The following is a 15,573-nucleotide window of genomic DNA, read 5'->3' as shown; positions in this document are numbered from 1 at the left end:
ACTTGAAACGTGACTGAATGCGCAGTCTGAGGTTTCACACTAACGGTGTGTTGCACTCCACCAATGAATGACACCCTGCACTAACTGGCCTGCGACTAACTGTATGTAGGCCTAATGCTCGATCAACCCTGACAGACTCTGACGCACTGGATTCACAACAGAACTAGTATACGTAGCGTGTTACATGATCATATCAAGCCCATGCCGGGTGCTGGGCTGATGGATAACTGCCTGGGCTGGAAAAAAGAAAAGATCATTTGACCTCTCTTTCTCTGTCAGATAAGTAGTTCTGTTAGGTGGCTCAATCCTCCTATACACATGGAATTATTAAACTGTGGAGAGAGTATTGATACAATAGAAAACTTTACGATAGACAGTGATTACAGTAGAGCAGTGGTTCTAAAACCTTTCAGGCTGCGACCCCCCAAAACAATCATAGTTGAACTGGAGACCCCGTAACCTGACGTAAGAACTTGACATTGTAGGAGTTGAGGCATTACATTTAGTTTGACTTGGTTCCACAAATAAAAATACTATTGTGAAAATATAGCTGATTTTCGAGGTGTTGTGAACTTGCAGATCAGCTATTTTCCCAATGTCCGCCTCTGTCTTATATTATCAGACAATTTGGCCAATGTTTGAGCAGATTACTTTTGATGCAGTAGTGGTCCTTTTTCTTGTCTTTCTTTCTTACTTTCTTTTCTTTGATATTAAAAGGTCTTTAAATTGTCACTTCACTATCATCCCCAACATCACGTGGAGGTCGTGACCCACAGGTTGAGAACCAATGAAGTAGAGCGGAGGTTCTCAACCAGGGGTTTGTGAACCCCTAGAGGTACTTGGTAGCACTGCAGGTTGGCTCACAAGATGATAAGTAAAATAGTGTTTTAATAATAATTTATTAATTGATGTCAGTGAATTGTGAGACTGAGTCTAAATAAGTGAGACCAGAGTAACCTATTCTACCTTTTTAAATGGAAATTATAACATTCATTCCTATTGAGAAAAAAATAGTACAGTACTACATAATGAACCATATTATGGAGACTTCAGTTCAGTGGGGTTCAGTGTTCAGGAACAGTTGAGAATCCAGCAAACACATCTAATACATTCCATTAAAAAAATATAATAATAATTAAGAAGTAGTGAAAATAGCCGATCTACAAGCTCTCAACGCGTTGCAAAAGCGACGCGTTGAGAGCTTGTAGACCGGCTATTTTCACCAGTTTGGGTCCCGGGTGAATGTTTAACTTATCTTTTAGGTCACAGGCTACAAGGTTCAGGAACCATTGGTATACAGTAGATACTATAGAGTAACTGACCCCAGTCCACCATGAGAGGCTCCCACAGGCTGGGATGTTCCACCATGCACGTGATCTTCTCTCCTGATCTGTAATACGCACGCACGCACGCACGCAGGCACGCACGCACGCAGGCACGCAGGCACGCACGCATGCATGCACGCATGCACGCACACAGTAACATAACATAACATAACATAACATAACATAACATAACATAACATAACATAACATAACACATCGTCACCTTATTAAGCTAATGGACTTGAGGAACATAAACATTGGTTCACATTGGTTTTGTGACTAGGGCCCCAAAACATGGCCTAATGCTGCATTCACACTGAGAGAAGCCAAGCTAATGGTTGGCTTGGTAATTCAATGTAATCTCTATGCAAACCAGCTTTCACATTTTCTGTGGATAAAAAAAAGGGGGGGGGGGGATTTTCTTTTCTATTATCATTATCATCAATATTGGCCATTGGCTGCGTTTCCCAAAGCGATTTTGAGTGCTCGTAAGCTCAGGTATGGTCGTAGAGACCAAAATCGTCCTTCGCAGCCAGCGCAGGCACCTGTCAATCAAGAGCAACGAGGGCTTTCAGGAAACCGGTCGTCTCGTACAATGGAATCAAATAGCGGTGATGACGGTTGAACGCACACCTCATACGAATGGCCATCGTAAGGAGAATTTTAGAAGCAAACACCTCTCCCGCAAGTTTCCCACGGGTGCTGCAGACGTGTCTGTACGAGTTTTTTTAAGGGTGCGCCGGGGCGCCCGTAAGCACCCTTCATAGAAAACTGAGCACTATATAACTAAGTATAACTACGAAAGTTTATTTAAAAAAGCTATCTAAGTCCTGTGGATGGTAGAGTAGGCTATTCTACATACATGCTATACAAAATAAACAAGTGAACTATATATTTAGACCTATATTTATATAATAAATAAATAAAACATACAAACGTGAACTATGTTTTATGTTATGCGTGTCGCTTGCTTTGATATAGGTCTATAGGCTACTGAGAAATAGCGCACCACAACACACACACTTACATAAAAAAGAACAAGCTTATATTATGCTGCCTCATTTGTTAAGTGGGTCCGTGGACCAGTGGGGGTCCCCTCTCCCCAGCTAAAAGGCATGCCGTGATGCGTGAAAGCGGTGAGAGAACTCGGACCATCCAGTCGGTAGTCCAACACACAAACCCTTGTGCCAACACTTCTCAGCGAGAGGCAGTTCGCTGCGCTCGTACAGTGTGCTGCACTCATCATCCTACACTCTGAGAGTTAGCCTATACATTTGTGAACCATTGGGTTCCTAACTTGCAAACTTCCAAACTAAAATATAACAGCCCTGCGCCTCTTTAGCCCCTCGTGCGTTGTGCCAACACAACACTGATGTAAAAAGACAGGGCTGTTATATTTTAGTTTGGACATTTGGAGTTAGGAACCTAATGGTTCCAAAATTTTACTCACAAGTTGAGAGTGTAGGATGATGACCGCCTGGCTCAGCCCACTGCTGAAATCAGGCTAGGATGATGAGGGTCCATTGGTTCATATAAATAATTGTAACCCTAAAATTATTTCAGCCAAGACGGGGCGGACATCAGCCTTTGAAACTGAACACAGAAGGCTTAATAGCATGACGAGTTGTGAGTTGGACTAATGATTGAGAGCCTCGGGTTCGACTCCCGCTTCAGCAGATCGATATAAACGATACAGAGTTCATTTTGAGAACCAATACTCTAGTCTACAATACTGTAGGCCTAGCCTATAAAATAAAAATATATATATTTTTAAGACGGGCAGTTAAATCCATTTGTGCAGTCAGTTATAAGCCTACCTACAGGCAACAGCGCTTTGCAGCTTTGCATGTTTCAAATTAAAACAAGGGGTTTGTGCGGTCAGTTAGCCTACCAACAGCTAAAAAGTGTGTTCATTTTCAGTTTTGTATGTTCTATTTATGGGCCGATACAATCACACAAGCCGCTGAAATTCATTTCGGAGCGCAGCTGCATGCTGACGTCCTATCAACCGAAGCCCAGAGCCATTCAAGGAGAGTTTCAGGGAGAGTTACATCATCTCCGTTCACATAGGGCCAGAGTTGGCAGAACTCTCTAATACAAGGCTCTGGCCAGTCTACTGGCGTGCGAAGGCTGTTTTGCGAGGGGTGCTTACAAGCGCGTTTGAGAAACGCCATAATCGTTAGGACCGCAGCCGAGCGAAGGCCCTCGCACGACCAGCGCTTTGGGAAACGCAGCCAATGTCTTCAGTTTCAAAGTTTATTCATGAAAAAATAGTTTTGCACAAAAGAGATACTATAGGCTACAAGCTTAAGCAAATAGCCTCTGTAAGATTTCATTACTATAACCAAAATAGACGGGCGTGTTCACTGTGTTGCCAAATTTTGCGAGAGGAATAAGCAACCAGGTCTATGAAAACAAGGCTTAAATAAGTGAATATAGGCCACATGAGGTCTTTAAACCTATATAAGTCGGCTATTTGAAAGTGGCCGAGCCGATCTACAAGCTCACCACCGCATCCAGCCTACAAGCAACTTTACATAAAAACAAGCTCAACGTGGCTTATAATAATCAGACATGGCAACACGCATCATGCGTTGTTCCTCCTACAGTCAGTCAGTAGTGGCGTTTCCATAAACGTAAGCGCATTAGGGAAGCGAATGATCAGAAATGCGCTTTAAGACAAAGCGAATTTAGCCCGTTTCCATTAAACTGGTGAAATGCGATTATTGGGAGATCCTGCCTGGGTCCGTCTGACCGACCTGCTGTAAACCCTTCCCGCGGGCTTGCACACATAACAGTGCACAGAGCTGGGATGGGGCTGACCTAGCTCTGGTCCATAGCGTTAGTGGAGTTAGGGAGAACTCCTCTAACGCTATGGACCAGAGCTAGGGCTGACAGAGACATTTATTCACTTGTCCCTCGGGGACGGGCGACATAAAGTCGGCGAAAATCTGTCTATCTGCAACACAAACGCACCGACGCATGCAAGCCGGCTGAGTCTCGTCTCTGTGATCAGCCACTTGCACACATAGATTAGACATAAAAGGGGGCATGATCCCCTGCCCTTTTATCCGTCTGTAAAAAGTGCCCTCTTCAGACCATGAATGATTTTTTTTTACATTGGTAAAATAAATTCAAATGTCCCCGGGCACTTTCCATATCATAACTGAAGGCTGCATTCAAGAGAATGCAGCATTCAGTTACATTTCTGTCTGCCCCTGCCTCTCTAATATTCTCTGCACGTCCCTGTCTGTGATTATTCTGACGGGCAGCCGAGCAGGAGGAGGAAACTTTTGTGATGAGCTGTGGTGTCACTGCCTGGACAGGTTTGTGTTTGTTGTGTGATGTCATGTCACAGTGATTGTTGAGCTAGGGACTGAGTTCAAGATTTTCTGCATAATGCACGGCTTTGCACGCACGGCATGCGTCGCAACTCTCCGCTGATGGCTCGCCTATTCTGAGAGGCGGGCGAGGTGCGCTCAGCGCCGCTCACTGCGCTGCTGCACTGTCAAGCGTCTGCTACTCTCAAAGTAGCCTAATATTGAAAAATAAGCATAATATAGCATCGGACAAAGACGCTGCAAGATCGGGTCCGTTTTCCCCGGGTCCATTTTAGGGTCGGGGCCAATTTAATTCGGCTCTGGGTCCAATTTAATTTAGCTCCGGTTCGGATCGGATCCAACCACTATCGGATCCATTTCAAACCTGTATTGAGTTTTAATTCCCATCGCAAGCAATCATGATACAACCTGGGCGGATGGATGTATGTGGACGGTATGAAAAGTGTGTGCGTGGGTGGCTGCGTGTACATGTGTGTGAGTGAGAGAGAGAGAGGGAGGGAGGGAGAGATGGAGGGAGAAAAAGAGAGAGAGAGAGATCTGTCGATCAGCAGCTGTCTTTCTCTGACGAAGGGTCACTCCGTGTGTAACAACCGGTTTGTTTTGTAGGCTAACGCTATACAATGGACGTTAATTAAGCGGCCGGGGAAAGTGTTATATAGGAGGACGATGGACCAGAACGTCATACTTTATTCGAATGTATTGTCTGACCCGTTTCCATTCACTTTTGCGTGTTTAGTTTATCCGATTAAGCCTCAAAATCCTCCTCCTCCAAGCGGATAATCTTTTTTGCGGAAAATGAAAGTTTATTCGCAAATTGAAGTGTTTCCATATAAACATTTTGCGTATCAGCCGTTAATGCGCAAAAAGTAGTCTTATGGAAACGCCACTATTGAGACTAGCGGGTGTCTGACACTCTGGCTGGGGGCTACGCTACGTTTGGCTTTGTTGCTTGCTAACGCTGCCTGCTATGGTCAGTCTAAAACAGTCTGTAATGATGTATGGGACTAACAACAACAAGCAGACTTCTCCTGGACTTGCTCTCCATGTTACAACAACTACAGTGTGTGCGCTCCGCACTGCACAGCTTAGCGACTAGCGAGAGAGAGAGAGAGAGAGAGAGAGAGAGAGAGAGAGAGAGAGAGGGAGAGAGAGAGAGAGAGAGACACACACACTGAACTCGTCTCGGTGCGTCCAACGGTATGAGAGAATGAAGACCTATGCTTCACATGAGCGTCACATATTGTGAAAACAAATCCCCCCTATTTTTTATTTTATTTTTTTCTCCTTGTCTTTGATTCGCGGGACATTAGTGCCGTTTTACAGGATGTAGGACAGACGGCCCATTTTCGGGACTGTCCCGCATCTGTGGTCACCCTATTACCAAGCCAACCGTTAGGTTGGCTTCTCTCAGTGTGAATGAGGCATAAGTCTTCATTCAGTAAGTCAGTAAATCATTTGGCGTAAATCAGGTTTAATCCTATATAATCATAATTATTTAACCCTTTATGTTACATAAATGACAGACTATTAATATTCATAAACTGTTATAAACGTTTTGGGTGAAATATCATATAGTTATGTTTTGGATGATTTTTTTATTATTATTATTATTTCTGAAAAAACGTTAAAAGAATGACTTGGGCCATTAGTTTAAGAAGGTGATGATATGAATTACTAGCCTGGCGGGGCCCGACGTCATACTGCGTTCACTCACTCATTCCTTCCACAGTATAACGTCTGGAAAAGTGGGCGGGAGTACTTGCCTTGACAGACAGACTCCTCTAACCAATCAGCGTAGCAAAACATCTCTCAGCCAGTCGGAAGAACGGCAAACAAACACTTCTTTTCGGCCGATAAACTCCACTAGCGCATCCTCCATGTTCCTTTTTAATTGTTGTAATCAAGGCAGGAATTTCAGGGAGGCCATGAAGGCCATGGCTACCATTGCCCCTCAGTTTGGCCTTGTGCCCCTCAAACCAATGGCAAGACTTGAGGCCACAGTGGCCTTAATGCCCAAGCAAACTGTACCACTTTCTCCTCTTTCTTGTCAATATGTAGACAGACACCGGTGTATCTTTCTTGTAATGTAGACACCAGTGTCTTTTGTTGAGATTCTGAAATCTTAACTCCCCCGAGTCCCCATCTTTAAACCAATCCAGTGACTTTGATTGGTGCAGGGCTGAGCATGGATCAGATTGTAAATACCATCATTTATCTATTTCACTGCAGATTAGGTTATCATCCCTAACACTTAAATTTAACAAATTCTTTCAATGGACTAAAATCTAGTTTTATTTGATGGCCTTCTGCCCTGGCATTTGGCCTTTGTGCCCTCAAAAGGTGGACAACACCAAAGGCCAAGTGGCCTTGCCCCTAAAATGATGAAATTCCAGGCCTGGTTGTAATTGATTCCAACTCTGAAATAACTGCACTTATTGCTTGTTTATATTGTTAGAGCGTTAACTGTTACACTTGTTGCATCGCGAGGGCAGCCATTGTTGTTTTGAAAATTCTGCAGCATGCATCTACGTCACCGTCTACACATGGACCAATCAGGGAAATCTTTTCACTTGTCAGGAAAGACAGCTACGTTTGTTGTGCGGAAGCAGTCACTGATTGGCCCCGATCAGAAAATAATCATAATACTCGCTGCCAATACCTGGAAGTCCAGACGTTATACTGTGGAAGGAATGAGTGAGTGAACGCAGTATGATGTCGGGCCCCGCCAGGCTAATGAATTACTTGTTTGTCCTTTCTTTAGTGTCAGCACTGGTCTGTACTGGTCTGTAATGGTGTGTACTGGTCTGTAATGGTGTGTACTGGTCTGTATTGGTCTGTACTGGTGTGTACTGGTCTGTAATGGTGTGTACTGGTCTGTATTGGTCTGTACTGGTCTGACTGGTGTGTATTGTTCGGTCCTGGTGTGTGTGCAGACTGTGTACTGACCTGGGTGTGTACTCCAGGAAGGACTGGTACTGGTAGTACCAGTAGAGGTGTGTATTTCTACAGTATGTCTAGGTGACAGGTGTCTATTAGGTGTGTACCTGGGTATGTACTCCAGAAAGGACTGGTACTGGTTGTACCAGTCTCCATCAGGCAGCAGATCAGTAGAGGTGACATCGGAGGTGGTCTCTTCTCCATCTCTCAGCCAGGTGATGATGATCGGTTTGGGATAGAAGCTGTAGGCGGTGCACCTCAACATGGCTGTGCGTCTTCCACCAGGGGGAGTCACTGAGGCCAGTCTCACATAGGGCTTCACTGCAATAACATGATGATGATGATGATTATTATTATTATTACCCTTATTATTGTTAGATGATCTAGATTAGAAGGTCTGAAATATTGGAAGGATCCAGACAGAGACATTTGTTATTTTACACATTAAAGGAATATTCATCTTTTTCTCTTTCTTTTTTTTTTCTTTTTTTCCCGAAAAACTGTTACAAATAAACGAGAAAACAAAGGAAAAAAAAAGAAAAAAGTTATCGAAAAAAACACGGCCTGCTCACGTATACGGAGGGTGTCAGGAGTCGGCAGAAAAAAAGACAGGTGTTTTCATTGAATCTATCATGGTTAAAATGGAGTTTGAAGTTACAATGGTTTGTATAGGGAAGGGGCAAATGGGGGAAATTAATATCAAATATCTAAATACTGAATCAAGCAATTCAAAAACTGTACTGTAATTTTTTTTTTGTGTAATTTTTTTTTTTATTGTATTATTATTATTTTTTTGCCACTGGGCGGCCCCCTAGCCTAGCGGCCCACCGGGCAAATGCCCGGTATGCCAGATGGCCAGTCTTCCACACAATCAATTGGTTGATCATTTAAATAAGCATGCTCTGAAAAGGCCCACCCATCTGATGCTTTTAAGCGGTTGAGGAATGGTTGAGAACAATTCATAACAGAATATCAACATTAACAACATTAACATTAACATTATCATTTCTGAATAAGAAATGATCTATGATTGCATGCTTCATGAGGTGATGAGTGTGTAGTGCTGTTCTGAGATCAGCCCACCTGTCTTATCCAGAACAGCGGCGTAGTCGATCCCGATGTTGTATTTGCAGAGTGTCTCTCGCTCTGCTCTCTTCGCAGCCATTTGTCTAGGGTCATTGTTCCAGCGCTCTGCCTGCTTCACACCATACTCAGTGTAGCCAACAAACTTCCCCACCCTGCTGTCATACCTGGCCAGCTGTTGTCTATTGAAATACTCTGATTGTATGTACTGTATGTCCTTCAGCTCAGTAGAGTTAAACACACACTCTACAACCGCAAATCTTAGAAATCCACCTGTAAATAGAAAAGTAAAGCAAAGTTATCAATGTTTATATTTATATTATATCTGCAATGTCAACACAGACATAAACGTGTGTATTATTCAGATATTAATTCAAGCTATACCTGCTCCTTGTATGCCAATGAAACACAGTAAACCACAGAGCCAGAGTTTAGTTGAAATCATGTTGATGAGTTCAGATGTTTCAGACTCAGAATTTAGTCAAAGTCGTGTTGATGAGTTGACATTCTGATGTGGAACTGAGCACAGATTCACTTCTCCAACAGTCTCAACCAAACAACAACCAATGAAAAGCCACTGTTCACTCTCATCACTTGTTACCAGGTAGACCTCTATCAACATTTATTGAAATTGCATTAGCTGTAACCTAGAAAACGATCTACACATGCATGTTTACCAAGATTCACACATATTTCACTATCGACAAACATGCATTATTTTGTGTTGTGAAAAGTCATATCCATGAAAATGCATAATTTGCAAATACTGTATGCATAACTTACTGTACATGTAATTCGATTCACTGCAAAAAAGGATATGTAAAGTCATACTTAATAGTAGACAAGGGGAAAACCTTCCCCAGCACCCGAGTGACATGTTTTTGTAACTAGTTTCTTTTAGGACCCTTGTGGTGTTTATAAGATTTTTTTCTTGTTGCCCTGGTCAACTAATGTCCCATTGGGTTCATTTTTAACCCTTTCCTAAACCTACTGTATCACCAACCTGAACCATAAGATGGAGATTATAGAACATACCATAACTCTTGAATAAACAACATACCGAAACAAATGAACACATTTTTAGTTTTTTACATATATGTTTGACCCAAGGAAAAGTGGTTATTCTTAAGATTCAAGCAGCTGGACTCTATTTCAGGGCAACAAAAGAAAAAGAACTAGAAGAAAAAAATATGTACAGCCACCCACCCCGCAGAGACACAACTTAACCCATTCCGAACGCACAGCTCTAAATTAACTCCAACGTAATAAAGACATTGTGATTAAAAGAGCAGATAAAGGAGGGGCAGTTGTTGTTTGGGATTATGACAAAAATGTCAAGGAGGCTCATCGTCAATTAGAAAACACGGAGTATTACACTGAACTCCATACTAGTAATCCTCTTCTTTATATGCAGGAGGAACTCACTACTCTACTGGACCGAGCTAAAGACAATGAATGGATATCCACCAGTGAACATGGTTTCCTGTCATGCGAACACCCTCGAGTTGCCGAAAGTGCACAAGGAACCTAAAGACAATCCCCCAGGCAGACCAATTGTGGCCGCCAATGGGACGCTCACAGAGCCCGCTTCACAATTTATTGATTACTTTCTAAAACCATATGTCCACAAGTTGCCCTCTTATGTTCGCGACACTACCGATGTCCTGAACAAATTGAGTCATATGGAGAGGACACTGTTTGGGATTTCTTGGTAACTATGGATGTAGAGTCGCTTTATACGAATATTGACCACGTAGATGGCCTTAGGGCAGTGAGTCACTATTTGTCAGATAGAGAAGGGCTAACGCCCCCTACTACCCAGGGGGCAAAGGAAGGTGTGCTGCATTTGCCCCGACATAAAAAGTTGTCCACCAGAAATATTATCTATGACCCAGTAGGATCACAACCTATATGGACAACCCGGTCAATTTGTACAACAAAGTCCAATATGGCCGCCTCAATATTAGCCCCTATTAGTTTTAATGGGGGGTGAATAGGGCAAAATTTTAAACTGAGGGATATTTCCACGAAACTTCACTAGTTGATCAATGGTATACATATGAACATTTTTTGTATTGCAAGTTTCCATGAAATCCAATATGGCCGCCACAATATGGCCGCCATAATGTAAGGACCCAGAAAATAGGTTTTGCCTCTAACTTCTGAACCAGATGACCTAGAAACGCAAACTTGGTGTCTATTTCATGGTGTCTGACCATGGGAGACTCAATGGAATAGCTAATTTTATTATTGGGTGTGTCTGGACCTTTATTGTGCATATTTGCAAGATGGTGGACTCCCAAAATAGAGCTTTAACATAATTTCTACCATGATTGTTGACTGCTTTTGCAAATACAATATGAATCCATTTGCTAAGATTTATGGCACAGAAGGGACTTATACCTGTATTATTCTTGAGTTTGCATGTTGTCAAAATGGCTGTAAAACGAGATATTATATTTCCTGTCCGATTCTACTGTATGTAGTTGTAGCAATGACTTCAGATAAAATCAGAGACCAAAACAATGTATCTTAGAAATTATTTTTTTTATTTAAAAAAATAAATAAAAAAAGAGAGAGATTATCTCAATGAAATGAATGCAACTGCCTTTTTGTGTCTTTCACACATAGACATGCACATGCTTTCCAACAACTTCAGCTTCAGGGAAATTATAATGAACACATGATTAAAACAAGCTGCATTATAATGCAAATAATTGCTAGTCACTATCACTGTCATGTGTACCTATCCTGCTGCATCTTGTCTCCAGTCCTTGGCAACACCCCAAGTAGCATGCAATTCCCTTCTTCGCACATGAAGTTCAATCACCCGAGAGAGACTTGGAGTAGAACCGCTGCTCCTTCACTTGGAAAGGAGTCAGCTTAGGTGGTTCGGGCATCTAGTACGGATGCCCCCGAGCGCCTTCCTAGGAAGGTCCTCGATGCACGTCCCACTGGGAGGAGACCCCGTGGCAGACCTAAGACCAGATGGAAGGATTATATCTCCAGACTGGCCTGGGAACGCCTCGGTATACTCCCGGAGGGAGTGGAGGAAGTTGCGCAGGATAAGGAAATCTGGAAGTCTCAGTTGGAACTGTTACCCCCGCGACCCGATTCCGGATAAGCGGTTGAAGATGGATGGATGGATGGATGGCACATGAACAGTTTTTCTGGCAGCCTTTGATACAGCTACATGATATTGCCTTGTCCATTGATATAGGCCGGGCTGGCTCTGTAGATGTACAGGGGACTGCCTTCCCATCACTGAGAGACCATCCATATTCAGTGAAGCAAGGGATGTCTGGCTTCGCAATGTGTGCAGTTTTATCTATTATGGCTGCAAGAGCAGCTCTTTTCAGGTGCAGGCCAAAGGCATTTTCTGTAGGTGGCAGCAGCTTCAACAGGGTTGATCGGTTATTTAGGAACTTGTACACTCTCAGCTTTGCCAGGTCAAAGTCCTCCGAATGGTCAGCTTTTGATGCATATACAGCTATTGTGAGGTCTCTAGTCTGATTCTTGACATCCTCTGAGAGGGAATAAGAGGAATTTTCACCAAACTCCTGAAGTGCAGGGAGATCTAGACCCATGCTGGTCTTGAACCATGCCTTCTTTCCAGGGAAAAAGGGATAGCTGGTGGTATCTCTGCCACTCAGGCTGTGAATAAAGGGCAGGGCACGACACTGTGCGAGTCCAAGGGCTGAGACCATGTGATGGATAGGAAGATATGCATCCTGCTCTGTTCTCACCCACAGCTCTGGAAGGTCTAGGTCAGGAGGTGGGTGGCAGCATGATATAGATGCCTATATCATGCTGCCGCCATGGGAAGGCAGTCCCCTGTCCATCTACAGAGCCAGCCTGGCCTATATCAATGGACAAGGCAATATCATGTAGCTGTATCAAAGGCTGCCAGAAAAACTGTTCATGTGCGAAGAAGGGAATTGCATGCTACTTGGGGTGTCGTTGCCAAGGACTGGAGACAAGATGCAGCAGGATAGGTACACATGACAGTGATAGTGACTAGCAATTATTTGCATTATAATGCAGCCTGTTTTAATCATGTGTTCATTATAATTTCCCTGAAGCTGAAGTTGTTGGAAAGCATGTGCATGTCTATGTGTGAAAGACCCAAAAAGGCAGTTGCATTCATTTCATTGAGATAATCTCTCTCTTTTTTTCTTTTTTTTTTAAATAAAAAAATCATTTCTAAGATACATTGTTTTGGTCTCTGATTTTATCTGAAGTCATTGCTACAACTACATACAGTAGAATCGGACAGGAAATATAATATCTCGTTTACAGCCATTTTGACAACATGCAAACTCAAGAATAATACAGGTATAAGTCCCTTCTGTGCCATAAATCTTAGCAAATGGATTCATATAGCTTGTATTTGCAAAAGCAGTCAACAATCATGGTAGAAATTATGTTAAAGCTCTATTTTGGGAGTCCACCATCTTGCAAATATGCACAATAAAGGTCCAGACACACCCAATAATAAAATTAGCTATTCCATTGAGTCTCCCATGGTCAGACACCATGAAATAGACACCAAGTTTGCGTTTCTAGCTCATCTGGTTCAGAAGTTAGAGGCAAAACCTATTTTATGGGTCCTTACATTATGGCGGCCATATTGTGGCGGCCATATTGGATTTCATGGAAACTTGCAATACAAAAAATGTTCATATGTATACCATTGATCAACCTGTGAAGTTTCGTGGAAATATCCCTCAGTTTAAAATTTTGCCCTATTCACCCCCCATTAAAACTAATAGGGGCTAATATTGTACAAATTGACCGGGTTGTCCATATAGGTTGTGATCCTACTGGGTCATAGATAATATTTCTGGTGGACAACTTTTTATGTCGGGGCAAATGCAGGTTTCCTAAAAAAAGTCTGGTTTGCCCCCTGGGTATACAGATTTCATTGTGGAACTCACCGAGTGGATAATGTGTTTTTGTTCCAAAATAGGAAGTTCAAACAATGCAAAGGTACGAGTATGGGTGCTTCCTTTGCACCTGAATATGCCTGTTTATATTTAGGACTGTGGGAAGTAGAATCTGTATTTGATGGTGTTAAAAATCCCTTCAAAGAGAATATTAAAATGTATTGTCGATTCATCGATGACATTTTCCTATTATTCAGAGGTAACCAAGCTGATCTGTTAGAGTTCCATAGATATCTTAATAACACCAACAGAAATATTAAGTTAACAATAGAGTACTCTAGAGAGAACATTAACTTTCTAGACCTCACGATCTATAGAAGTGAGGAAGGTAAAGTACACACTACTCTATTTAGAAAACCTACAGATCGAAATTCAGTGTTACACTATGGGTCCTTCCCATCCGTACCATCAGAAGAACAATATCCCTTATGGACAATTTCAAAGGGTAAAACGAATTTGTGACCAGGACTCTGATTTTGAATTACAATCTCAACAAATGAGTAAACGCTTCCTAAATAGATCCTATAATAAAACTATTATCACCACAGCTCGAAATAAAGCGAGCTCCCTAGAACGACAACAACTCTTATTACAACCCTCTAACAAAAAGAAAAAAGAGACAACAGGTGTATTCTTCTCTTTGTCCTATAGCAAACAGTCCTCACAAATCAAAAAGATCATTTGATCTAATTGGGATATTCTCAAAAGTGACCCCTCTCTAAATAGAGTATTTCAACTTCCTCCTACTTTTTGTCTGAAAAAAGCTCCTTCTTTAAAGGACAAACTCTCTCAGAGTTATTTACCAGCCAAGAGAGAGGGCCATTGGCTTAATAAACCAATAGGCACATATAAATGTTTACAAACTAACTGTAAACACTGTTTCAATGTTGTACAACAAAAGGAGTTTAAATACATCAAAACTATGGAAACTTTCAAGTGCAAACAGTTTATTAATTGCAACTCCACCTACATAGTGTACCGCCTTACATGCCCTTGTGGCTGTTTCTATATAGGGCGGACAAAGAGGAGATTAAAAGACAGAGTGGCTGAACATAAGTATGCCATTAGAACAAATAACGAAGATTACCCTATGGCACGTCATTTCCACAGTGTCCACAATGGTAATGACAGCCTCCTTAAAGTAGAGGGTATTGAACAAGTTGAACAAACACCAAGGGGTGGCAACAGATTACAGAGGTTACTGCAGAGAGAAACATACTGGATATTAACTTTTGACGCCATGGTCTGAATGGTCTGAATGAAGAAATTGATTTTAAACCATTTCTGTAAATGTGATTTATTTGTTTTTTACATATTGAAAATATGAGTTATGTATAATTTGTCATATATGTCTAAACTGTTGGCATAAGTGGGCAACATGAATGTAAAGACACAATACTTACTATGTATATGTGTTAACTGCTTACACTGAGACTGATGAGATGTATATGTACCTGCTATGATTGGTTCCCTTGGCCACAAGGACATATAAGAGGACATGCTCCTACGGTGCCATCCTCTTATAGCCACGCCCTGAAGAAGACACTCTGTGTCGAAACCGGTCGGCTTTATTGGCTTTTTATTGTTTTAATATGTAAAAGCCCTAAGTGTTAAATAAAGGCTTTTTAACTACGTTCCTTGGCTCTGAGTGTGCGAGAAGAACCTCCCGATGGGATCCCTTGCTGAAAAAAATATGTTCTCTTTATAAAACATACATTCTCCTTGTACTAAATATTCATGGTGTATTATTATTTTTTTACCATATGTTTTAGGCCCGTAATGGTGTCTAGTTAAAAATTCTATTGACGATTTCTTCTCATACAATCAATCAATCAATCAATCAATCAATCAATCAATCAATCAAGCAAGCAAGCAAGCAAACAAACAAACTTTATTGTCACTTCACAATTACAAGATAAAAGAGCAACATTTACTCAACAT

At 41.9% G+C, this 15,573-nt stretch overlaps 1 protein-coding gene across 1 annotated transcript in view; it reads right to left on the bottom strand.

Moving 5' to 3' along the window:
* The window catches only part of LOC308305739 (H-2 class II histocompatibility antigen, E-S beta chain-like), a 53,908-nt gene that overhangs the window by 9,049 nt on the left and 29,286 nt on the right, over nt 1–15,573 (bottom strand). Inside the window, exon 4 of the mRNA XM_080750589.1 lies at nt 1,323–1,390. Coding sequence (XP_080606715.1) covers nt 1,323–1,390 — 68 coding nt within the window. The remainder of the gene's footprint in view (nt 1–1,322; nt 1,391–15,573) is intronic.

Source organism: Nannobrachium achirus (genome assembly GCF_963921795.1).
Source record: "Nannobrachium achirus genome assembly, chromosome: 20".
Taxonomy (NCBI): Eukaryota; Metazoa; Chordata; class Actinopteri; order Myctophiformes; family Myctophidae; genus Nannobrachium; species Nannobrachium achirus.
The sequence above is the reverse complement of the archived record's forward strand: the minus strand, read 5'-3'. Positions and strand labels throughout refer to the sequence as shown.